This window comes from Phacochoerus africanus, chromosome 16 (genome assembly GCF_016906955.1).
Source record: "Phacochoerus africanus isolate WHEZ1 chromosome 16, ROS_Pafr_v1, whole genome shotgun sequence".
In the NCBI taxonomy this organism is placed as follows: Eukaryota; Metazoa; Chordata; class Mammalia; order Artiodactyla; family Suidae; genus Phacochoerus; species Phacochoerus africanus.
In genome coordinates, this window is record NC_062559.1 from 30994116 (window position 1) to 31019667 (window position 25552).

General features: G+C 36.1%; 1 protein-coding gene and 1 long non-coding RNA gene across 4 annotated transcripts in view; both read right to left on the reverse strand.

Annotated features, from left to right (window-relative positions):
- Positions 1-1074: 1074 nt before the first annotated feature.
- MDFIC (MyoD family inhibitor domain containing) overlaps positions 1075-25552 on the reverse strand; it is a 100148-nt gene continuing 75670 nt past the window's right edge. For all 3 annotated transcript variants that reach the window (XM_047763171.1, XM_047763170.1, XM_047763172.1), the window contains exon 5: positions 1075-3772. In XM_047763171.1, coding sequence (XP_047619127.1) covers positions 3525-3772 — 248 coding nt within the window. In that variant the 3' untranslated portion in view covers positions 1075-3524. The remainder of the gene's footprint in view (positions 3773-25552) is intronic.
- On the reverse strand, positions 9240-24350 carry LOC125117360 (uncharacterized). The gene is made up of 3 exons (XR_007132595.1): positions 24338-24350; positions 22852-22854; positions 9240-9381 (listed from the first exon to the last, which is right to left on the reverse strand). It is a non-coding gene; the product is annotated as an uncharacterized LOC125117360 (long non-coding RNA).

A 25552-nucleotide genomic window follows, 5' to 3' on the forward strand; every position in this document is an offset into this window, starting at 1 on the left:
AAAAGTCATTATCAATTTATTGCTTGTAGGGAGTCATGCAGATTAAGGGTTAAAAGGACTGCCTTGTACCCAATCCTTGATTTTAAAATATAAATAGTAAGTGTGGAATAACCCCTCTCCATATATTAACTGCTGATTAAAACAAAAATGGTACTTTTTCCTACATTAAGAGTAAAATGGGTAGTGTAGTATTTGATGAAATTTTATCTTGCCTGTCAGATTAGATGGAATAAACCTACAGGCCTACAAATCACAAGTAAGTGGAAAGGGCATAAAGGTCTTGAATAATTTGAAAAATAATCTTATTAATAAAGAAACTTACTCATTAGGTGGGTGGGTAAATCTAGGCATTTACACGGGAATTCAAGACAGCAAACCACAGAGACTCGAGTCTTATTTATGTTAGTGGCTTTGACGTTGATAACATTAGAATCTAGGGCACTGATAGTGTTTGTATGGGTAAAGAATGAAAAGTTATTACATAAGGTTGCCTTGGTTACTACTTGAACTGTTCGGAGAAACAATGATTACTTCAGGGGAGGAAAATGGATATAGTTGATAGACTAAGTGATATGGGGAGTTAAGTACTAACAGTAAAGTATTTCCTACTACTTAAAAATTATGCTACTCAAAATCCCAGTTGAAAGTATTTCTGATGATTTATTTTTAGGGTGAAACTCATTAAATCTAATACCTAGTTTCAGATATCTTTGGTGTTTAATCTCATCATACATATTCAAAAACTACTTTGGTTTTTATAAGTTGGGAGATACTTCCAAAGCAAATAAATAAAAGCAATTTACTAAAAAGAGTACAAAACTTATATTTTGATCTATTATGAATTTTAAAGAGAAATTATGTTTTGAAATCTTAAGTCAATTATGATTTGCAGTATAAGTTTATCTGAATCTTTCATTTACAGACATGAGTCATATGATTTACATAAGGAGACTAGGAAACCTTCAGAAAGAGATGTAGCAAGCAAAGAAAAGCCTCAGGTTTTAAATTACGGTTGAATTCATTTAAATGTCAATATATCAATTATATTGAAAATATGCTAAAGAACAATAGAGAATTCATTTTTTTATTTCAAAATAAGATATTCAGGATAATACAGGTCCAGTTTAAAAATATTTAAGATTAAGTTTCCACATTTAAAAAGAGACCAAATCTATAACTGTAAACTAGAACACTTAGTCATGAGGGCCATATAATTCAAGAGAACATTTTACATACAGAAATCCTAAAATAGATATTGAAACTTTTCACATTTGCCTACTTTCATTTTTTTCATTTATTTTTAGAAAATCATACAAGGTACTTTATGGAATGACTATGGAATAGACAAGAGAGGAAAAGTACTATGAATATAAATATGAAAATAAAATTCTGTTGTCAATTAATGTTCTCTGTTACAGAGAAACATTATTTTAAAAGTGCTAATATCTTCATTGCAAATAGTAGCAGAATACACAAAATATCAGACAAACCATTTGACTGAAAATTTTTGTAGGACAAAAAGTATTATATTTTAAAGATGCCAGGTCATTAGAAGGTTTTATATGTCAACATAAAGTTGATAACTCTTATATCCTAATATATATGCATAAGTTAACTTTGGGTATACGTAAATATTCAGATTTTGGTTACTATGAAATAGCAGAAAGTTGTTCTTACATTTCATTTGTTACATCAAAGATGCTCTTTAGACAAGGATGAGAAAGATAGCCATTTACCAGAATTGTATTTGAACCCAACAGTTTAACTGTGTGTGTATGTGTGCATGTGTAGGGGTGTGTGTGTGTGTAGAGTACACTGAAAGGGGGATTTGAGAGTTTGCTATTTTTTTAAGCCATTTAAGTAATGATATTAGTAGAAACTACGTTTTAATCTCAAAGGGAAAAAAAAAATTGGTGACATACCTATGTTTTAGGGTTAAAATCTTTCTTAAAAGCCTAGGTTTACATTTCCTAAAAGTATGCATTTGTTTTTAACTATCGATTTGATAGTCAACGGGAAAAGTGAAAATAAATACTCATCCAAAGGTATACTTTCAAAATTTCTACAAGCAATTACATTATATCAAACCAAACTACAATTTGGAAAGATCAAACTTACTAGATCATGTACTATGAAAATTTACTCTCCTTTTGATCTGTAGCACACAAAGCCTCTATGTCTTAGTCACTACACAGTAAGTCTTGTCATTACAAGACATATTTCTTTAAACTTAAGGATCTTAATACCTGCCATATTGGTTTAACTTAACATAAAATTGCAGTATTTTGTCTAGATTCCCACTCCATTGGAAGCAATGATTTGCAATGAAGATAAACTCTGTTTATAAAATACTGGGGGGGCTTTTTGGTTTGTGTCCTAACCAAACAACCCCCTCCAAAAGACGTAAAGCTCTTAAAACGAAACTTTTAAATAAATCAAAATCAGGATGCTGGGATTTTCATATGAAAAAAGCCTCCTAATTTAAGTGAAATCTGTCAAAGTATTCCACATTCTTCATGACATGTAGCTATTTTTATAAAGCATCATGTTGTTAATCAAAACTTTATAACATCTAAATTTATGTGTAAAATGCATGTTTTTAGTTAGTTTAAATTTTATAGTTTAAGAAGAAAGATGGCTTGCTCCAACTAAAGAAAATACAGACTGAAGGCGTTATTCTTATAACTGCTCAAGGGCACACACAGCTCAGGCTAGCCACCTAAAACTTGGTCCTAAATCTAGTTCATTAAAGCAGGAGATGAATCACTCATCCTAAGAGGCCCCCTATGCCACATTTCCCTGGAAGCCTTCTGAAGATTCCAGGAGACATTAGATATTCTTTTCTGTGTATCCTACAGCCTCTTGAGTTTCTCTCTCTCTTAATGCTCACTTCAGTATCTTCCATGGACTGGCTCATTCTTTACACGCCTCTTTTGTCTGGTAATCTGGGGATGTTCTCCTGGATGGGAGCTGAATGGCATCCACCTCTGTACTACAGCTAGAAATTACACAGAGTAGGCACTCACTGGCCGCTGAGCAAGTAGAGAACAGAGCGTGGAGGTGAACACGGGGTGCCCAACCCGGGTGTGGATTTGTTTCCCAAAGCTTAAAGAACCTTTACTCTTAACCATCAATAAACACCAAAAATAAATGGACTGATTTAAATACCCATTGAGAAATAATACATTAGGAATAGGGGCTCCTAAGACTGGTTAAAAGAAATGTAAATAGTATAAAAAGGAGGAGACATTTTGCTTTTCTGTCTTTTTTTTTTTTTTTTTTTGGTCAAAATGTCCCTCAGTCATTGTCACCTATTAAGAAGTTTAAAAGGAGTTAAAATTTCACATATTAAACCATGCTGATTTGGTTAGAAAAAAAAAAAAGGTTTTCAGAGATTACCTACAATAATGAGTTAACAGTGCAAATACTGAGTTATTTGATGAAAATCTTACCATGTGCTTTTTCTTCCTCCTTAAGAAAAATTTTGAAACACTCTCCAGTTTTAACACACAGAAGATAAATATTTATGAAGGGAAACAAATTCCACAGCATTCCATACAGATTTCCAAACAGTCTGATGATTCACAACAGGCATCCATGATGCCACAGTCCATGTCACAAGGGCAGTTACAGTCATCTCCCATTTCGTCTCTGCAGCAACAGCAGCAGGCTTCTGAGGTGCAGATGCCACACGAGGCTTGTCCCAAGACAATGTTGCAGAGCGTCAGGAATTCACAGAACAGGCAGGCCAGGATACAGTGGACACAGCAATCTTCATTTTCAGTTAGGAGGAGACCACATAGTCAGAAAAAGAAGGAACACAAAACATACACATCATGAATATACTGAATAATCAGAATTGAGTTTAAGTAATCCAGAACCTCATAGCATGCAGTCCTACAAGTCTTGTGTGGGCTGGAAGCTGAAAGAGAAACTTAAATTCTAGATGATAATCTTTCGAGGTAGATAACTGCATTCGAAAACAAAAGAACATTGTTGTGTATACACGTGTATGTGCATATATGTTAGATCACTACTCTCACATTCTATGCAATGGTCCTGAGTCCTAGCTTCCACTTCTCTATGCCTCTCACCTATACTCCTTACATCTTACTGCTCTCTGTAAAATGATTCCATGATATTACAGTCTTTCAGAAAATAGAAATTTCCTTCAACTCTACCCACTTTCTCCACAATTATAAGGAAAAGTATTGAAATATGATATATTCATTATGTTACTGAATAATTAATTCAACAGTTACACTGGAATCCATTAAGCTGGGATCAACACAGTTTATTTTCCAATAAAATTGACTCAATTTTACGGTCTCAGATTTTTTCAGTTTTCCAAGAATTAAGGAAAAACAGTGAGACTCTTTGGCTCCAACCGTTGTTTCTGGGATAGTTCTTACGCCTATCTCTAACAATTTGTGCCTTAGCAGATGACATAGTAACACTGCTTTACCACTTCATGTGTGGCAAAGTGCTTCACATTTCTGTTATTACCTGAGATATCTCTCATGATGCCTCTCTAAACAACAAACATAAACTGATATAAAAAAGTAAGAAATGAAACATAAAATACAATCTAATAAAGTTAGTACAACATATTCTAACCTCTTTTTCAGAATTTTTGGGGAAAGTAATTGAATACTTTCTATTTCTGGAGGACTTCAGCACATGCAATAAAATAATTTAAGAACAATGTTATATAACATAGGCCTAATTTCAGAAGTATTTTGTGAATTTTTATCAGGATTATTTCTTTTTCTTTTTTCTTTTTTAAATATCATACAATGCAAACTTTAATGAGGGGATTCTGCTTCCAACAACAGCAACAGTACAGAACAATCCCTACCCCGATCCCACTGTCACATGACTTGTGTGTTTCTGTATTTGGATTTAAAACTGAGTACATTTGAAGGAGTTTCATCAAATCATGTATTACATAATAAATTCTCCAACTCCATGAACATTCTCCTTTTTCCCTGTAGTCTCTAACTTTGTAGAGAGTCTGTGATGTTGTAAAAAGAGAGAAATGTGGGAAATACATATTCCACATGCCAGATGGCAAAGAAGGGCAAGGGTGAGAAAAGAACTCAAAAAGGGCACTCCAGAGTTGTTGGCAGAATTGAAGGCTAAAAAAATACACCAGTCTTTGCTCCTATTCTTCTCAGTGCCAAGCCCACTCTCATTAAAAGGTCTATGGAACAACTGGAAAAAGATCACAGTGTTGCAAGTCTGGGAGTTTCTCTACATCTTGATCTAATGTTTTTAGTAATCTAGTTGTCATCCCTTATCAGTGGGGGATATGCTCCAAGACACCTGGTAGATGCCTGAAATTTCAGATAGTACTGAACACACCCATGGTGATGTTTAATTTACAAATTAGGCAAAGTATAAACAATAATAAAAAATAGAACAATCAAAACAATATTTGTGATATGAGTTATGTGAATGTACTCTATCTTTCAAAATTATCTTGTACCACTTTAATGCCATTTCCATCTTAAACTAAGCTCCTATTATGCACTGTGACCATAACTTTTAAAGTTTAAAGTGCCACAGCAAAATTATCCCAAATTTTATTTTTCCTTCTTCACACTTTCAAAGAGAGAAAATTCCAATCTTAGTGTAGATTTTAGCAAACTCAGCATACAATTTTCTTCTTTCCTTATTGAGTTGAGAACTTTCACCTTTTCACAGACAAGCAGCACTTTACAACTTCTGTCTGGCAAATCTGAATTGCCAGCATCACTACTCTTGTGCTTTGGAGCCATTATTTTTAAGATAAAAGTTACTTGAATATAAGCACTGCAGTATTATGACAGTCAAGTCTGATAACCAAACAGGCTGCTAAGTGATGAACAGACGGAATACACTGGACAAAAGGCTGATTCATGTTGTGAGTGAGATGGACCTAGACAGCACAAGGTTTCATCATGCTGCTCAGAGTGGCAGCCAAGTTAAAGCTTAGGAATTGTTTATTTCTAGTGTTTTCCCTATAGTTTTTTGAGAGTGCAGTTGACTTGGGTAAAAGAAACCATGGGAAGCAAAACCACAAATAAGGGGGACATCCATATCCAGTCATATCAGGAAAACAGTGAACTCAACTACATGGATGCAAGTCCATAGCCTTGGAAAGATCTGGGTTTCTAGAGAGTCTGTAGTTTCTCTCTTTCCTTTGCTTTTTTCTATAAATTTTGTTCTAATATCTTAGATGTTTCTGTTCAATGTAGTTTTTCCAGCATTATGTTATCATTGTGATTTGTAAAATATCAAAAATATAATAAAGAGCTAGTTTTATTATTATTCTATTAAGAAACTAGTGTTTGTCAGCAAGCCAGTTCTTGTCAATATGCCTTCAAACAAATACCTATATTAACTAATTTTAATGACACTTCTTAGCTTTGTATTGTGCTATGGAATGCTTGTATTTTAAGACTAAGAGAAGGAATCTACAAAAACTCACTTGACACCAAAGAACCTTAAATATAATTACTGAACATTAGATTCCTCATTAATCATAAAATACATCATACATGGAACTGTATTAATGAATCTATCAATTTCAAAGGGGGAAAGAACAGTATTCCCACCCAGCCTTGGAAATAGAGGGTTACAATATCACCGAAGCCTCCTTTGGTCCCTTCCTAAGTACGTCTTCCTCCTCTGAGATATCAAGCATTGTTTTAAATGATGAGTGAATCTTTCCTTTGCTTTTCATTGCACTTTTACAACAGTGAATGTGAGAATAGCCCTACATAATCTATTAGAAAGGAAACAATACCAAGTAAATTCCCATGAGTAACACTTTTCCTCAATATTATGTGTTTCAGATTTACCCTTGTTGATTCATGTAGCTAAAGTTCACTTATTTTCTAGATGTACAGTTTTACATTAATTTAGTACACTGTAACTTATTTATCCATCCTAATAATGAATATTTTGGTCATTTCCAGTGTTTTGCCATTCCAGACTTTAATTTTTAAACTGTTTTGCGTAAGTCTCCTGGAGCACACATGTTAAATAATTAGCAGTATAATTACTGGGCTACAGTATAAGCATATGTCGAATCTAGCTAGGTAATATCAATTTTATTTTGAAAGTGATTGCTCCAAAATTTACTCCCACCAACAAAGTGTGAGAATGCTTATTTTTCACATCCTAGTCTTTGAAATTGTCATATTTTCATATATGCAATTTTTTGAGTGTGATATGGCATCTCATGATTTTAATTTGCACTTACTTGTTTACTCATAAATTTGAACATCCTTTTATATTGCTGGGCATTCATGTATCCTCTTCTCTGAAATGGATATTCATGGTTTCCCCTCACTTTTCTATTAATTGTCTTTTTTCCTTAATGATTTGTAGAAGTTTTTCATATAGTCAAGACAGTGGTCCTTTGTCAAATATGATTGTCCTCTCTCAGTATATAGCTTTTTTTTGTAGTTAAGATAACAAGAGGAATTAAATTTTAGTTTGAGAGTTTGAAGTGATGAAGACAAATCCCTATCAATTCTTGATTTTAGCTGGAAATACGGGATTACATGGCTGAGAAAGTGTAGTGGCAGATAGCCAAGCCTGACAAATGAGTGAGTGAAAAGAAGAGGAGGCATCCTTAAGACGTGGTAGCTGAATGAAATAAAAGTTTTTAGTGTTTGATTTCAAACAAGGGAGTCCAGCCATTCTGAAGATAAAAAAGGAGGAGAGGGAGTTCCCTGGTGCCTTAACAGGTTAAGGATCAGGTGTTGTCACTGCCGTGGCTCAGGTTCAATCCCTAGCTAAGGACCTTTCACATGTGGTTGGTGTGGCCAAAAAAAAGGAAGGAAGGAAGGAAGGAAGGAAGAGATAAGAAACCAATAAGTCATCAGGAGAAAGGTTGAATGTGGCTGGTGTGACGTGGCTGCCCTCAGGATGAAGAGGAATGGGAGTGACATTCCCAACTAAACGACTCATTGCTGCTCATAGATAATAATCATTTGAGAATCAAAATGTCTTCCAGATTCTAGTTGATAATGACATTTCATATAATAGATACAAGTAGTGGTTTTACATAGACAAGTCTGGCATTAATGAAGAAAAAGCATTTATTAATTAAGAAATGTGTTATCTTAGAAGAGATGTTTCTATCACTTCATTTTTAACTATTTAAGAAACTTACTTTGTGTTAAATCCTGTTTTAATCTCTTTACAAATATTAATTACTTTTATTAAAATAGTATTTCTAAGAAGCAGTAATGGTATTATCCTCATTTTACCACAGACAGATTACAGAAAACTTAGAAAATTTGCTCAAAGTCATACAGGTAGGAAGTAGAGAGCTGTGGTCAATTCGCTTCTCTTGGCCATGGTCTAATCCAGTGTGCTATGCTGCCACTGAAGGGATAGGTCACTTCTAACACTTGGTTCATCTTCCTGGGGGAAGAAATCCAAGTGGTTTCTGCTGAAGTCTTGCTGATCTGCAGTTGGCCTTGATTCAAGTTCCCCTCCCTTTCTAAAGATGATTCTAAATTGTAGTTTTAATGAAAACTTGGTAGTAAATGTTATCCTTCAATGAGTTAAGAGCAAAGTTTATGAATTGGAGAACTCATAAACCACCAGTCATATTGCTGAAATAGACATAAGAGTGCAGGCAGCCAAGAGAGAGATGAATTCTCAATCAAAAGAAATAAATCTAAATTTAAAACTTAAAAATTAAGGTCCGCAGTTAGACAAACAGGAGCAATGTAGAGATGATTACATAGGAATTTACTGGTAAAACATACAGTAAAAAGGTTTCAAAAAATAAGTTCTTTAGATAAACATTAAAACTTACAAAAAATAGTCAACCTCTTAAAACATAGGCCCTACATAATTTACTACAAAAGCACTTTAGGCAACTCTGAAAATCAAATCCATGAGTGCTATCAAATCTACCTAAAGAAGCCACAGACTAAAATTTATTTTAGAGATTAAAGTGATATTAAACAAGGTCCATTTACAGAGACATCTACTAGAAACACATTCGTTTTCTGTATAAGTAGAGAAATACCTAGATAGGACAGCAAAAGAGAAACCAACCGAAAAATGAATTCCTAGATTCTATTAAATCAATCGAATAATCGGATTTGTATTCCTTGCTAAAAGCATTTTTAATCGATGTACAGTTGATTTATAACGTTGTTAGTTTCTGCTGTACAGCAAAGTGATTCAGTTATACGTATATTTTTTATATTCTTTTCCATTATGATTTATCATAGGCTGTTTAATATAGCCTCCTGTGCTATACTGCAGATCCTTGTTTATCCATTCTGTATATAATAGTTTGCATATGCTAATCTCAAACTCCCAATCCTCCCTCACCTCTCTTCTCCCTTCGCAACTGCCAGTCTGTTTCTATTTTGTGGATATCTTCACATGTGTCATATTTTATATTCCACATGTTAAGTGACATCATTAGGCATTTTATCTTTCTCTTTCTGAATTACTTCACTAGTATAATAATCTGTAAATCCATCCAAGTTGCTGCAAACGGCATTATTTCATCCCTTTTTATTGCTGCATAGCATTCCATTGTATATGTACCATATCTTCTTTATCCATTCATCTGTCAATAGACATCTAGGTTGTTTCCATGACTTGACTATTGTGAATAGTGCTGTTTTGAACACTGGGGTGCATTATCTTTTTTGTCTTTTTGCCATTTTCTGTGGCATTATGTTTTTAATTATATTTTTGCCAGGCTATATGCCCAGAAGCAGAATAGCTGGGTCATATGGCAAATCCATTTTTAGTTTTTATTGAGAAGCCTCCCTACCCTTTTTTACAGTAGCTGCACCAGCTTATGTTCCCTCCACACTCTTTCCAGTATTTGTTATTTGTAGATTTTTTCTCCACACTCTTCCCAGCATTTGTTATTTGTAGATTTTTAAATGATGGCCATTCTGACTGGTGCAAGGTGGTACCTCATTGCAGTTTTTGATTTGCATTTCTCTAATAATTAGCAATTAATTAGCAATTATCCTTTCCTATGCCTGTTGTCCATCTGTATGTCTTATTTGGAGAAATGCCTATTTAGATCTTCTCACTTTTTTTTTTTTTTTTTTTGCCATTTCTTGGGCCGCTCCCTCGGCATATGGAGGTTCCCAGGCTAGGGGTCTAATCAGAGCCATAGCTGTCGGCCTACGCCAGAGCCACAGCAACGCAGGATCCGAGCCGCGTCTGCAACCTACACCACAGCTCACGGCAATGCCGGATCGTTAACCCACTGAGCAAGGGCAGGGATTGAACCCGCAACCTCATGGTTCCTAGTCGGATTCGTTAACCACTGCGCCACGACAGGAACTCCAGATCTTCTCACTTTTTGATCGAGTTGGTTGTTTTATTGTTGTTGACTTGTATGAGCTGTTTGAATATTTTGGAAATTAAGCCCTTGCCAGTTGCATTGCTTGCAAATTTTCTCTCAGTCTGTAGGTTGTCTTTTCATTTTATTTGTGGTTTCTTTTGCTGAAAATGAGCTTGTAAATTTGATTAGGTCTCAATTGTTTATTTGTGCTTTTGTTTCTATTGCCTTGGGAGACTGACCTAAGAAAACACTGGTATGATTTATGGATTTATGTCAGAGAACGTCTTGCCTATGTTTTCTTCTAGGAGTTTTATGGTATCATGCCTTGTATTTATTTAAGCCTTTAAACCACTCTGAGTTTATTTTTGTGTATGGTGGGAGACTGTATTCTAACTTCATTGGTTTACATGCAGCTGTCCAATTTCCCAGCACCACTTATTGAAGAGACTGTCTTTTTTCCATTGTATATATTCTTGCCTCCCTTTATCGAAAACTGACTGTTGGTTATGTGGGTTTATTTCTGGATTCTCAATTCTGTTCCATTGATCCACAGTCTGTTTTTGTGCCAATATCATGTTGTTGTTGATTAGTGTAGCTCTGCAGTATTGTCTGAAGTCTGGGAGGGTTATGCATCCTACTTTTTTTCTTTTTCCTCAGGATTGCTTGGCAATTCTAGGTCTTTCGTGGATTCATATAAAGTTTAGTATTATCTGTTCTAATTCTGTGAAAAAATGTCATAGGCAAATTGATAGAGATCACATTAAATCTGTAGATTGCTTAGGGTAGTATGGCCATTTTAACAATATTAATTTTTCCAATTCAGGAGTATGGGTTATTTTTCCATTTGTTCGAATCATCTTCAGTTTCCTCTAAGTCTCTCACCTCCTTGGTAAGGTTTATTCTTAAATATATTTTTGGATGCAATTTTTAAAAGGATTTTTTTTACATTCACTTTCTGATATTTCATTGTTAGTGTAAAGAAATGCAGCCAACTTCTGTACGTTAACTTTGTATCCTGCTAATTGCTGAATTTGTTTGCCAGTTCTAGTAGTTTTGATATGGAGTCATTAATGTTTTCTATATACAGTATCTCTTCTTCACACCCTCTCCAGGATTTTTTATTTGTAGATTTATTATGATGGCCATTCTGACCAGTGTGAGATGGTACCTCACTGTAGTTTTGATTTGTATTTCTCTAATAATTAGTGATGTTGACCATCTTTTCATGTACCTACTGGCCATCCGTATGTCTTCTTTGAGGAAATCTCTATTTAGGTCTTCTGCCCATTTTTCAATCAAGCTGCTTATTTTGTTGTTGTTGAATTGTATGAGTAGTTTGCATATTTTGGAGATAAAGCCCTTGTTGGTTTCATCATCTGCAACTCTTTCTCCCATTTCTTAAATTGTCTTTTAGCTTTTTATGGTTTCTTTCACTGTGCAAAAGCTTGTAAGTTTGATTAGGTCCCATTTGTTTATTTTTGTTTTTATTTCTATTGCCTTGGGAGACTGATAAGTTTAGGTCAGAAAATGTTTTGCCTATGTTCTTTTCTAGGAGGCTTATGGTGTCATGGCTTATGTTTAAGTTTTTAAGCCATTTTGAGTTTATTTTGGGGCAAGGTGTAAGGGTGTGTTCTAGATTCACTGATTTATAGGCAGCTGTCCAATAGAACTACCATACGACCCAGCACTCCCACTCCTGGGTATATCTGGACAAACCTAGAATTAAAAAAAATAACGTACCCCTATGTTCACTGCAGCACTACTCACAATAGCCAAGACATGGAAACAACCTAAATGTCCATTGACAGATGAATGGATTAAGGAGATGTGGTAATATATATAATGTAATACTACTCAGCCTTGAAAAAGAACAAAATAATGCCATTCATAGCAACATGGATGAACTAGAGATTATCATACTAAGTAGGGTTTGTAGATGGAAAGAGTTAGTAAATTCAAAGTAGAGAAGGACAAATGCCATAAGATAGCATTTAGATGTTGAATCTGAAATATGACACAAACCTATTTACAAAACAGAAACAGCCAGACATGGAAAACATACTTATGGTTGCCAAGGAGGAGAGGGGTATGAGATGGACTGGAAGTCTGGGGTTAGTAGATGCAAACAATTAAATTTAGAATGGATAAACAGTAAGATCCTACTGTAGAGCACAGGGAGCTATATCCAATCTCCTGGAATAGACTATGGTGTAAAATAACATTAAAAAAAGAACGCATATATATGTCACTGTCACTTTGCTTTATGGCAGAAATTGGTACAACATTGTAAATAAATTACACTTTGATTAAAAAAAATAGCTTTAATTATGTTAAGATTGTTCCCTCTATACTCACTTTGGTATGAGTTTTTACCAAGAATGGATGTGGAATTTTATCAAATGCTCTTTCTGCATCTATGGAGATGATCATTTTTTGTCTTTTCTTTTGCTGTTGTGGTGTATCACATTGACTTGCATATGCTGAACCACCCTTGTGACCCTAGGATGAATCCAATATGGTTATTGTATATTATCTTTTTTTAATGTGTTCTTGGATTTGGTTTGCTAATGTTTTGTTGAGAATCAAAAGCATTTTTCTTTTCAGTTGTGTTCTACAAAAAGCAGTTTGACTGTGACTTGGGGCAATGAAAAAGTTAAAATAAGAATAGCTGTTAGAGTTTCTGCCTCTACCACTCCTCCTACCCCCAGGGGATGTGGAATCATAAAAGGCATTAAGTTGTTGGTTTTATTTGAAGCAAAGAGAGGATTATAAGAATTATAAAACTAAGAAGACTTAAATGGAGAAACTAACTAAAGAATATGAGTCCTCTGCATCCATGTAGTTTGCTGTCAGAAATAATTGTTTTTCCCTCTGTTCTTGTGGGTTTTAGTTTTTATGGATTTATTCAGTCATATGTGCAGTTTTTGCCAAAAGCGTTTAACCTTTGAGAAGCCAACTAGGTTCTGGGAAGGATGCCTGTTCCTAACTGGGCCCAAAAGGATTGCCCAATTCAGTGTATTACTGAGAGGAGAACTCAGCACAAGACTGACAGCTACTGTAAAGTTAGGAAAACAAAGGAACATACCAGCAGCCAAGGAGCTAAAAAGAAAGTATAATAGAAAATCTTTAGCACAACATTTGATTTTAAAAAAAAGTTATGAATTACTTGCAGACACAAACCCAAACAAAATCTTTGAGTCTTCTGAAAGGTCATCAATGTTAAACCCGTGCAACTGGCATATCTTGAACACATCTAGCTTCCCAATACTGTGAAGGTAACAACTAAAATCTACTTTGAAAGCATCTTACATGACTGTTGGAAATATCTGTGACTGATCTGAGAGCCTTTGTTCTGTTTAAAATGAGACTGAAGGAACTCCTGTTGTGGTTCAGTGGTTAATGAACCCGATTAATGTCCATGAGAATGTGGGTTCGATCCCTGGCCTTGCTCAGTGGGTTAAGGATCCGGTGTTGCCGTGAGCTATGGTGTATGACAGATGTGGCTCAGATCCTGCGTTGCTGTGGCTCTGGTGTAGGCCAGCAGGTGCAGCTACAATTTGACCCCTAGTCTGGGAACCTCTATATGCCTTGAATGTGGCCCTAAAAAGACAAAAAAATAAAAATGAGATTTAAGATTCATTTTTATAAGAATACATTAGTTTAATAATAAAATTATCCCAAATTTATTTACCAAATCATATGTGGCCCAAAATACTACGCAATTATGAGGAAAGTAGTTTGTTACAGTGAAGGGAACCCTAAGAAAATTCTTTGCACAGTAAATTCAGCTGTATTCTAAATAAGGTGTTCTTTTTTTGTCTTTTAGTTTCCTTCTTTTAAGATGTGGTATGACAGGTGCTTTGAATTTCTTGGAACAAAGACACCAAACAGTGGAGTACAGAGAATTCTGAGAATAACCCACAACCCATTTTTGAGCAAAGGCAGATTTGTATGTGTCTTGACTAATCTATAATAACATTTTCTGTGACTTAAAATGCTTGAAAATACTATCTTAATCAGGCCCCCATCATGTAAACTATATACTAAGAAACGGGTTCATTATCATTTTTAACAGGCCAACTGTATGAAAAAGAGCAAACGTAGATTAGAGCATGAGCAGTCACTTATGTGTAATTAGCAATTTAGGAAATTGCATTGAGATCAAAACTGACTCTAGCTTTACCATCAAAGCCACTGCGAACCCACAGGTGCTCCCATGTCTTCAGCTGCAAAGGCTCACATCCGCCCTGCAGGGGCACAGGGTGGGCTCACCGTGCAGAGAAAGAGGCATTCTCTTCCCCAGATAGTGCTTTGCTGCAACTGCTTCTCAATATAAAATAAACAGGCTAAAAGTTGGTTTTGGTCATCCTGAATCTTAGCCAGGATGGCTAGGTCAGTATCTGGCCTCTGTGAAAAGCCAGCTGTGAGGGACAAGACACAGACATCTCAAGGGAGTTCTGCTCCTCAAGTGATCATGGGGCAGGAAATATTTACAAAGACGGCACGGTAGCTCAGCTCCAAGTAGCTGCACGTCTCCAAGCCAGAGGACGCACAGCATTCTGGCCTACGGCCCTAGAATGACCTGCTGCTTGCATAAATTGGCCTGAAGTACGCCTCCCACACAGAGCCCTCTGGCACACTGCTGTCCCCGCGAGGCCATGCAGCTTCGCCAAAACACAGTCAACATTTTCCTAGTAGGGAAGAAAGTGAGATAGGTCAGGAGGTAAAAGCAAGAGAACAGCTACATTTTCCACTGCAGCACAAAGACGACCACACTTTAGGGAAACTGAACAATAACATCTACTATTATCTTTCAATAAATGCAAAAGAATCATAGAAAAAACCAGCTCCATTCTCCCACACCCCACTAAGGGATTCCTCAGTAATTTTCCTAGCATGTATCCAAATCCTGGAATCTGTCCTCCTCCTATGGGAAGTGCATTCGGATTTTAAATTACACTAAATGGATAGCACAGATTCTTTGATTCTTTTGTTTATCTTGCTGCCTGAAGTTGACTCATTACTGCAAACTCTCAAGATTTATCCAATAACTGTTGGTCATGACTTCACTGTAGCACTGATTCAAGCAGCCGTTTTTAACGAGTCTCATTTTATAAATAAATAAAGTCTAGGAAGATAACATATATATCAGGTCACTTTTTATTTCCCAGGAGCTTTACACAGGTATTTGCCCAGAAATAAACACTCAGATGGTAGAAGTATTTTATTTAATACACAATAAATGCAAAGTTAGTATGCAGACAGAGAGGTAGGGAAAGAGATGCTAAAAAATTATCAATGATGAAAGTATTATTAATGTTGGATTACTGAAACTCCACGACATTTTAAGATCACACATTTGGTAGCTAATAATAACAGTTCTGTCCTCATAGGGTTATAGTAAGGATTAAAAGAGTCAATGTATATGAAGTATTCAATAAAGAATTTATCATGTAAGTACTTACTAAATATTATTACTGTGATAGCAACAAAGATGATGGAAAAAGACTTATAATAGAGAGGCTATAATGCTTTACCTTTTGATGTTTCATTCACTCTGATTACCACACCAAAATAGAGCCATTCTATTTTAACCTAAGGAGGTTTATAAAAGGCTCTGTACATAGTTCAAACACTTAAAAAGAGAGAACCAAGAAGTCAATTCTAAGAGACAGAATCTGCAGAAGAGTGGAGCAGAAATCTGCCCGGAAAGATTTAGTCAGTCTTGTGTTTGGCTACAGCAGAAGCTTTAAAAATAATAATCTTTTTCCATATTTAAACTATCATCCATTTATTCTCTCAGGAAGCTAGAAAGCAAAAACAGAGTGAAACCACACTTGAATCTATTCAATGCTGACTTTATTAAGTTGGCCAGTTGCAATATTTCTAATCCAAAAAAATTAATTAATAGCAAGGTTGCATATAACTTTTGGATAACAAAATCTACTTTAGAGCTTAAAAGTATTTTCCTAGAAAGAATCACTGTCTAATAGTCTCTGCTAAAGTTGGTCATAACACTATGACTAGGACAAAAAAAAAGTCAATTCTCTATATCTAATGAAAATATGTATTTATATAAAAATGATATAAGAAATCTCTCTCAAGATTAGCCTGATTTTTTCCTATTTTTAGTTTTTCAACTATGTTTATTTCATAGTTCAACTTTCAGCTTCCCCCTTCTGATTTGTGCTTGTTTAAATATTATGCAAGGTATATTATGAAAAAAAAAATCAACCTTTTTTTAAGCCATGTAATACCTGATTTGGGAGATTCTGCAGAAGATGTTGATGGGGACGATAGCATCTGACATGGCAAAGGTGTTATTTTACTATTTTTTTTATTGAGGTATAATCGACATATGACATATTAGTTTCAGGTGTGCACTGCAGTGATTTTCTATTTGTGTATACTACATAATGATTACCACAATATGTCTAGTAACATCCCCCATGGTACATAGTTACAAATTTTTTTTTTCTTGTGATAATTAGGATGTAACCTCTTTCAGATGAACTTCCAAATATGTAATATAGTACTACTAATTATATTCAATCCCCATCAGTTATTTATTTTATAACTGGAAATTTGTAGCTTTTGACCTCCTACAACCACCCTCCCCCCATCTCTGGCCACCAGCAATCTGAACCTTGTATCTATAGCTCCTGGTTGTTATTGTTGTTTTTAAGATGCCACATAGAAGATCATAATGATATGTGTGTTTTTCTTTAGAAGTCATTTCACTTAGTATAATGCTCAGAAGGTCCATCCATTGTTGCAAATAGCAAGATTCCCTTCTTTGTAATGGCTTAATAATATTCCATAGACACCACATTTTCTTTAACCATTCATCAATGGACACTTAGATTGTTTACATATCTTGGCTATTGTAAATAAATGCTGCAGTGAACATTAGGATGCATATATCTGTTTGATTTGGTGTTTTTGTTTCCTTCAGATAAATACCCAGAAGTAGAATTGCTGGATCATATAGTAGTTCTATTTTAATTTTTAAAGGAACCTCCATATTGTTTTCCATAGTGACTACCACTGGGCATTCCCATCAGTAGTTCGCAAGGGTTCCCTTTTCTCCAAATCTCACCAACACTTCTTATTTCTTATGTTTTTGATAATAGCCACCATTCTACCAGATATGAGATGGTATCTCATTATTGTTTTGATTGGCATTTCTCTGATGGTTAGTGTGATATTGAGCATCTTTTCATATATCTATTGGTCATCTGTATGTCATCTTTAGAAAAATGTCTATTCAGAACCTCTGTCTATTCTTTTATTTGGACTATTTTATTTTTTTGCTATTGAGTTATGAGTTCTTAAAGATATTTTGGATATGAATTCCAGTTAACATGTATTTTCTCTCATTTGGTAAGCTGCCTTTTCATTTTGTTGGTTTCCTTTGCTTTGAATAAGCTTTTTAGTCTGAAGTAGTCTCACTTGTTTGTTTTGACCTGAAAATTAAAGGCAACAAAAGCAAAATCTAAGAAATTAACACCAAGACCCATATCAAGGAACTTACAACCTATGTTTTCTTCTGGGAGTTTTATGATTTCAGGTCTTACATTCAAATTTGCAATCTATATTGAGTTAATTTTTATGTATGGTGTAAGAGAGTGGTCCAGTTGCATTCTTTTGAACATGGCCATTTAGTTTTTCCAGCATCCTCTGTTAAAGAGTCTGTCCTTTTTCCATTGTATACCCTTGGCTACTTTGTTATAAATTAATTGACCATATAATGATGGGTTTATTTCTGGGCTCTCTATTTTGTTCCACTGGTCAATGAGTCTCTTTTTATGCCAACACCATACTGTTTTGATTACTGTAGTTTGGTAATACAGTCAGAATCAGACAGCATAATTTCTCAAGGTTTGTTCCTTTCTCAAGATTGTTTTGGCTAGTCTGGGTCATTTGTAGTTCCAAACAAATATTAGAGTTGTTATATTTCTGTGAAAAAAGCCAGAATTTTGACAGGGGTTACACTGAACCTGTATGTTGCTTTGGACATTTTAATAATATTAATTCTTCCCATCCATGAACACAAATATCTTCCCATTTACTTATGTTTCCTTAAATCTCTTGCTTCATGGTCTTATAGTGTTAAGTGTACAGATCTTTCACCTCCTCGGTTAAACTTATTCTTGGGTACTTTATTTATTTTGATACAATTGTAAATTGGGTTATTTTATTAAATTTTGATAGCATATTATTAGTGTATAGAAACGGAACTGCTTTTTACACTAATATTGGATATTGCAACTTTACTGACTACAAAGTTTTTGGGAGTTCCCATCATGGAAACAAATCAGACTAGTATCTATGAGGATGCAGGTTCAATCCCTGGCCTCGCTCAGTGGGTTAAGGATCCAGTGTTGCCATGAGCTGTGGTGTAGGCTGAAGGCACAGCTTGGATCTGGCATGGCTGTGGCATAGGCCAGCAGCTACCATTCCAATTTGACCCCTAGCGTGGGAACCTCCATTTGCTGTGGGTGTGGCCCTAAAAAAATTTTTAAATAAAAAATTTTGGAAGTGTCTTCATAAGGGTTTTCTATACATAAGATCATGTCATCTGCAAATAGTAAAAGTTTTACTTCTTCCTTTTAAATTAAATGTCCACTCTTTTTTTCTTGTCTTACTGCTCTGTCTAGGGCTTCTAGTACTGTATTGAATAAATGTGATGAGAGTGGGCACCATTGTTTTGCGCCTGGTTTTAGAAGAAAATTTTTCAGCTTTTTGCCGTTGAGTATGTTAACTGTAGTCTTGTTCTTCACAGCCTTTATTATGTTGAGATATGTTCCCTCTATATACACTTTGAGAGTATTTTTTTTATCATAAATGGATGTTGAATTTTGTCCAGTGTATTTTTCTCTATCTAATGAAATAATCATTATTCTTATCCTTTACTTTGTTACTTTGTAACTGTGGTATATCACATTGATTGATTTGTGGATGTTGAAACATCCTTGCATCCCTGGAATAAATCCCACTTAATCATGATGTCAGATCCTTTTACTGTACTGTTGAACTCAGCTAATATTTTGTTGAGGATTTTGCATCCCTTTTTGACAAGGATATTGTTCCATAATTTCATTTCTGGTGATGTTTTTGACTGGTTTTGGTATCAGAGAATGCTGGCCTCATAAAAGTTTGCAAGTGTTCCCTCCTCCTCTATTTCTTCCAAGAGTTGAGAAGGTTTGGTTTAATTCTTAATTTTAACCTTTAATTCTTTAAAGGTTTGACAGGATTCACCAGTAAAATCATCTGGTCCTAACTTCTGTTTGTTGGAAAGTTTTTTTTGTTTGTTTTAAAATTAGTGATTCAGGAATTCCCACTGTGGCTCAGGGGTAATGAAAATAACTAATATCCACAAGGATGCAGGCTCAATCCCTGGCCTGCTCTGTGGGTTAAGATCCATCCAGCATTGCCATGAGCTGTGGCATAGGTCACGGATGCAGATTGGATCCTGCATTGCTGTGGCTGTGGTGTAGGCGGGCAGCTGCAGCCCCAATTAGACCCCTAGCCTGGGAACTTCCATATGCTGTGGGTGCATCCCTAAAAAGACAAATAAATAAAATTATTGATTCAATATCCTTCCTTGAAATAGGTCTGTTTGACTTTTCTGTTTCTTCCTGATTAAATCTTGGTAGGCTGTATGTTTCTAGAAATTTATCATTTCTTTTAAGTTGTCTGATTTGTTGGTGTATAATTGTTCAAAGTATTCTCTTATGCCCTTTGTATTTCTGTGGAATCAGTTATAATCTCTCCTCTTTCATTTCTAATTTTGAGTCATCTCTCTATTTTCCTGGTGAGTCTAGCTAAAGGTTTGTCAATTTTATCTATTTCATTTATTTTTCACCTGAACTTTATTATTTCCTTCCTTCTATTTACTTGAGCTTTGGGCTTCATTTGCTCTTCTTTTTCTAGTTCACTGAGGTATAATGTTAGGTGGTTTGAGATTTTTCTGATTTCTTGAGGTAGGCATTCGTTACTATAAACTTTCCACATAGAACTGCTTTGCAGTGTCCCATAAGTATTTCAATCTCATTTGCCACAAGGAAATTTCTCTTTTGATTTATTCTTTGACCTACAGGGTGTTTGGTAACATATTGTCTAATCCGTACACATTTGTGAATCTACCAATTTTTCTTTTAATTTCTCATTTCATACTCTTGTGGTTAATACGATTTCATTCTTCTAAAATTTTATTAAGATTTGTTTTGTGGCCTAATGTATAATCTATCCTGGAGAATACTCCATTTGTACTTGTGAAGAATGTGTTTTTGTTGCTTTTCAGATGAAATGTTTTGTGTATATCTGTTAAGTCCATCTGTTCTAACATGTTTAAGGCCAGTGTTTTCATATTGACTTTCTGTAGGGATGATCTGTCCATTGATGAAAGTAGGATATTAAAGTCCCCTGTTCTTATTGTATAGCTGCCTATTTTTCCTTTTGGATTTGTTAATATTTGCTTTATATATTTAGGTGTTTCAACATTGGGTGTAAACATATATACAAAATGTTATATCCTCTTGTTGGACTGACTACTTATTGGAGTTATAATCATAATCATTTTTACTACTTTTGTCTTAATCTCTTAATTGCTTTATAAGTGATTAATCTTATATTGATTTTTGCCGGTGAGATTTATACTTTAATATGTTTTAGTATTACTGATCAGGGCCCTTTCTCTTTAGTTTAAAAAAGTTCCTTTAACATTTCTTGTATGACTAATCTAATGATGATGAACTTGTTTTGTTTTTGCTTAATTGGAAAAACTCTTTCTCTCTCCCTCAGTTCAGAAGGGCACCTTTTCTGAGTAGAGTATTACTGGTTGGAGGTTTTCTTTCACATTTTGAATATATTGTGTAAACTGCTTATGGCCTGCAAGGTTTCTGTTTAAAAATCTGTGTATAGTCTTATGGGTGTTCCCTTTTATGTAACAAGTTGTTTTTCTCTTGATACTTTTAAGATTCTCTCCCCGTCTTTAAATTTTGACCTTTTAATGATAACACATTTTTGTGTGGATCTCTTTAAGTTCTCTTCTTTTTTTTGGAAATTTTGGGCTTTCTGAATCTGGATATCTGTTTCCTTCTCCAGGTAAGGGGAATTTTCAGCCATTATCTCTCCAAATAATTTATCCATGCTTTTCCCTCTCTCTTCTCCTTCTGGAACCCCAACAATGCTAATATTTTCTAGTTGATTTTATCCCATATGTCCCTTAATCTTCTTTTACTTTTTCATTCTGCTGCTCTGATTAAATAATTAAATTGCCTATCTCTGAGTTCACTGATCCTTTCTTCTGCTTTATCTAGTCTACTGTTGAAGTAACCTAGTGTATTTTTTTTCAGTTCAGTTTTATATTCTTCAGGTCTGTGACTTCTGTTTGGTACTATTTTGTGTTTCCACTTCTTTGCTGAAGTTCTCACTATGTTCATCCATTCTTCTCCCAAGTTTGGTGAGCATGGTTATAAACATTATTTTGAAGTGTTTATCAGTTAAATCATTTAATTTCTTCTTCATTAAGGACTTTTTGGAGGGTATTTTTTCCTTATTTTTTCACTTGGAACATATTTCTATTTCTTCAAGTTCTCTGACTCTCTGTGTTGACGTCTATGCATTAGATAAAACAGTCATCTATCTCTACCAGTCTTGAAGGAGTAACCTTGTATATAACAGGAAATTTACCATTCAATCCTGCCCTAGCTCTTGGTTGTTTCTCAAACCTTTGCGATTGCTGAAGCAGCCTCTTTTATTTTTAGTGGCTCCCAGTATTTGAGGGTGTGTCAAAACACAACATTGTCCTGAAGAGGAGGATCTCAGTTAGCACTTAGATCCAGGATGACTGGAAGCCAGACCCTCAGGTATGCAAATATGTTACATTCCTGTGGGACCACAAGCATAAGTCCCACTGGCCACCAGTGCCAGCAATCTAGAGGTTGTCCCCTGGGTAGTAGTCACAAAATTAGGGTGTCAAATGAGTGTACAAATTCCTTTCTAGGAAATACTGGTGATCTGTAGCAAGGCAGAAAGAGAACACAAAGAAGGCCACTGACCTCCATTCTCTGTAGGCCCCTAGCTATGTGCCAAGCCAGAAGCCTTCCCCTTAGTCCCAAGCTCAGTTCAAGCAAACAGTCAGAGTTCATAAAAACACTGGGGATGTGTTTTCTGTTTCTGCAGTGCTCTGGGAATAGCAGCCAGTGAAGAGCTCTTTCCATTTGTTACATCCCTTGGATCCTAGAAAGGCAAGTCCTGCTGGCCAGCAGAGCCAGCTAATCACAGAGCATTCTCTGGGTGGCAACCATAAAAACTGGTCATCAGATGTAAATGCTCTCCTGTAGGAGATGCTGGTGCTCTGGAGCACAGTGGAGGAAGAGCACAAAGATACTGCCTGCCCTCTGAGGTCTCTGGAGAGGTGTACAGTAAGGCCCTTAGATGCGTATTTAATTGGAAGCCTGCCTCTTGGGCCATAGCTATGAAGATAAGCTAACAGGCTTCTTTCAAAGACAGACTTTCTTGGACTACTGCCTCTAGATGTGTCCTAGGGTTGGTGGCCATTTAAGAGCTCTTTTTCTATTGGTGATGGTTTTTATGGGTCCCTTGAGTGGCCACCAGAGCCAGGTGATCTAGAGGTGTCTCCAGGGCAGCACCTCTGAGTATTAGGGGAGGTACAAGTTCCTTTCTGGGAAACAGCAGTCTGGAGGGAAACAGAAGGAAAGCACAAAGATGAAGCCTGCTCACCTCTGTCCTCAGAGAGAACTTTGATAGACCTCTAGATGTGTGTTGAATTAGATGCATGCCCCATAGGCTGACACTTTAAGCTAGGCAAATAAGTCTCTTTGACATAATGTTTTGGCACCTCTCAACTGGCTGGCTGTGTACTGGTCCCAAGTGACAGGTGGGCCCAGTCATACAAGCCATTTAAGAGCTGTTTCTCAGTCACGGTAGCCTTGTGGGTCTCATGGAAATGAGTTCCACTGGTATTTAAGTCTAGATTGTCTCTCTAGCACAGGTCTTAAAAGTTGGGTTCTCCAGCATGGGGTTTAACCCCTTACCCCTCAGGGAGAAGATCCCAGTTTTGAGTACTCTCCTGATGTGAGTCATTGCACCAGGGTTGGGGTTTGTGGTAAGATTGTGTTTCAGCCTCTCTTGCCTGCTTTGATGAGGGTTTTGTTTGTCACTGACCTCAGGTTCAGCTGGCTTTCAGGTTTTGTTTTTTTAAGAGGAAATTATTCCAGATGTGGCTATAGACTTGGGTTGTCTTTGGGAGGAAGTGAGTTCAGGATCTTCCTGTGTTGCCATCTTGAACCAGAACTCCCCTTGTGGAATTTTTTAAGCTAATATCAGAGGCTATTACAGAGCCCCCAGGGATGGCCAGGTGAGCTGTGTGACATGAGAGTTTCATCACAGCATAGGAGTAAACGCACTCAGAGGAAGCAAACAGTATTCACAGGGCTGGGGTGAGGCACTGGCATGTTCTTTAGTAAGAGTCCAAAGGGCTGAGTGGCCCCAGCAGTGACTGTGCTGCAACCCTCCATGGAGGCAGGGTAGCATGCCCAGCAGGACGCACAGGCCTCACATAGGCAGGAGAAGCCTCACTTGAGAAGTCTCAGAATGTGCTTCTCTGACCTGACAGAGGAGCCAAGCCCCAACCAAAGAGGCACAGCAGTCTAATAGACACTGCAGACAAGATGAAGAGCAACAAGCTGCGTAATATGTTAGGGTGAAATGAGACACCAAAGCACATTTCAAAGCTGTGCACAGGAGGTAAATTCTGTTGTTTATGGAATTAATTTGTGAATCAATGATGGCACTGTTACTCTTTCCACATCGCTCTCTCTCCACCCATGTTATCTATTAATACCATCCAAACTTTTTTTAAAGGCATGATCACAAGTCAGATGAACTGGCCAGGAAGACATTGAAATTATAAGGTATAAATATCTCCACCTTAATTTAGTATACAAACAACTCCAGAGCCAAAGCAAATCTATAAACATGTCTGCAAGTCCTCTAAAACTGACAAAAACAGATAAACCTGGTTTTCTCATTTTAAAAAAAATGGAGCCTTGGTAAAATGCTTTAAATCGTGCAAAAGAAGATAAAAATAAAACTCTTGTACTCAGCTGCTTCCTAATCCTCTGCACTTCATCAGGGCCACCCCCCAGCTGAGGTCCTCCTGAGTCACAGCTCATTGCTTCTATGACAATTCAGGCTGAAAATGCTCTAACTACCAAAAGAAATGCTGTATGTTTGGTTTTGACAAGGCTTCTAGCAACAGGGAAGAACATTCTTGGGGGCATAGAAATAAAGATGTTTCGATTTATGATCACCCCCCCATCTTCATGAGTAGCACAGGGAGCCAAGTATTCTCCTGTTTATTCGGATCTAGAATATTTAAACTTGTTTTCTAGTCTTGACTCTGTCACTAATAAGCTAAGTGACCTTGAACAAGTCCTGCCTTTGTGTACGTATGCATAATGAGGGGGAAATTGATCTCCAAGTTCTTTTCAAGCACTAAGACTCTATGATGAAATAATTATCTATGAACAATAGATTGTAAAGTCTAGTTCAGGGTTTTGTCAAAGCACAGTGGAACTGTGTATTAATGCTGAATACAAGTTGACTCCAAACTGGCTAAGTCAGATACCATATGTTAAGATACCATATGTTAAGTGAAGAGAATGCAAAGTTAGATCCAGGTAGTGGGGAGGCTAGGCAAAGGCACAGAGGTAAGAATTCAATAGTTTTAGAGAATTGAGTGGCTCAAAATTCTTGGGGCAGGAAAACCAAGTAGAAAGCCTTAAATTCACCATGTCAGAAATGAGGAAGCAGGTAATAATAGGATGGCAGTGGGGTTAGGCAGGATGACTCTAAGAAATAATAAAGAAGGTAGGATTAGAAGAAGTTGGCCAGACCCTGTATGAGGCAGTGATGCGAAGAGTAGAGTCAAATATGACTCCCCGGTTATAGAGCTGTTTACCAGGTGAGAAATAGAGGAGAAAAAAATAGTTGGGTTTAAGATAGTCTGAGTATACTCAAATGCGGATGCCCAAGGGATGGCTGGAGACATTGGTCTGGAGCTTGAGAAATTGTCAGATTTAGATCTGGACTAGGGAGTAAGAGTAGTTGAAACTTGAATAAAATCAAGTTGCCATGGGAGAATGTCCTGAGCAAAAAGGGAATAGATGGAAGAGAATGGTAGCATTTAAG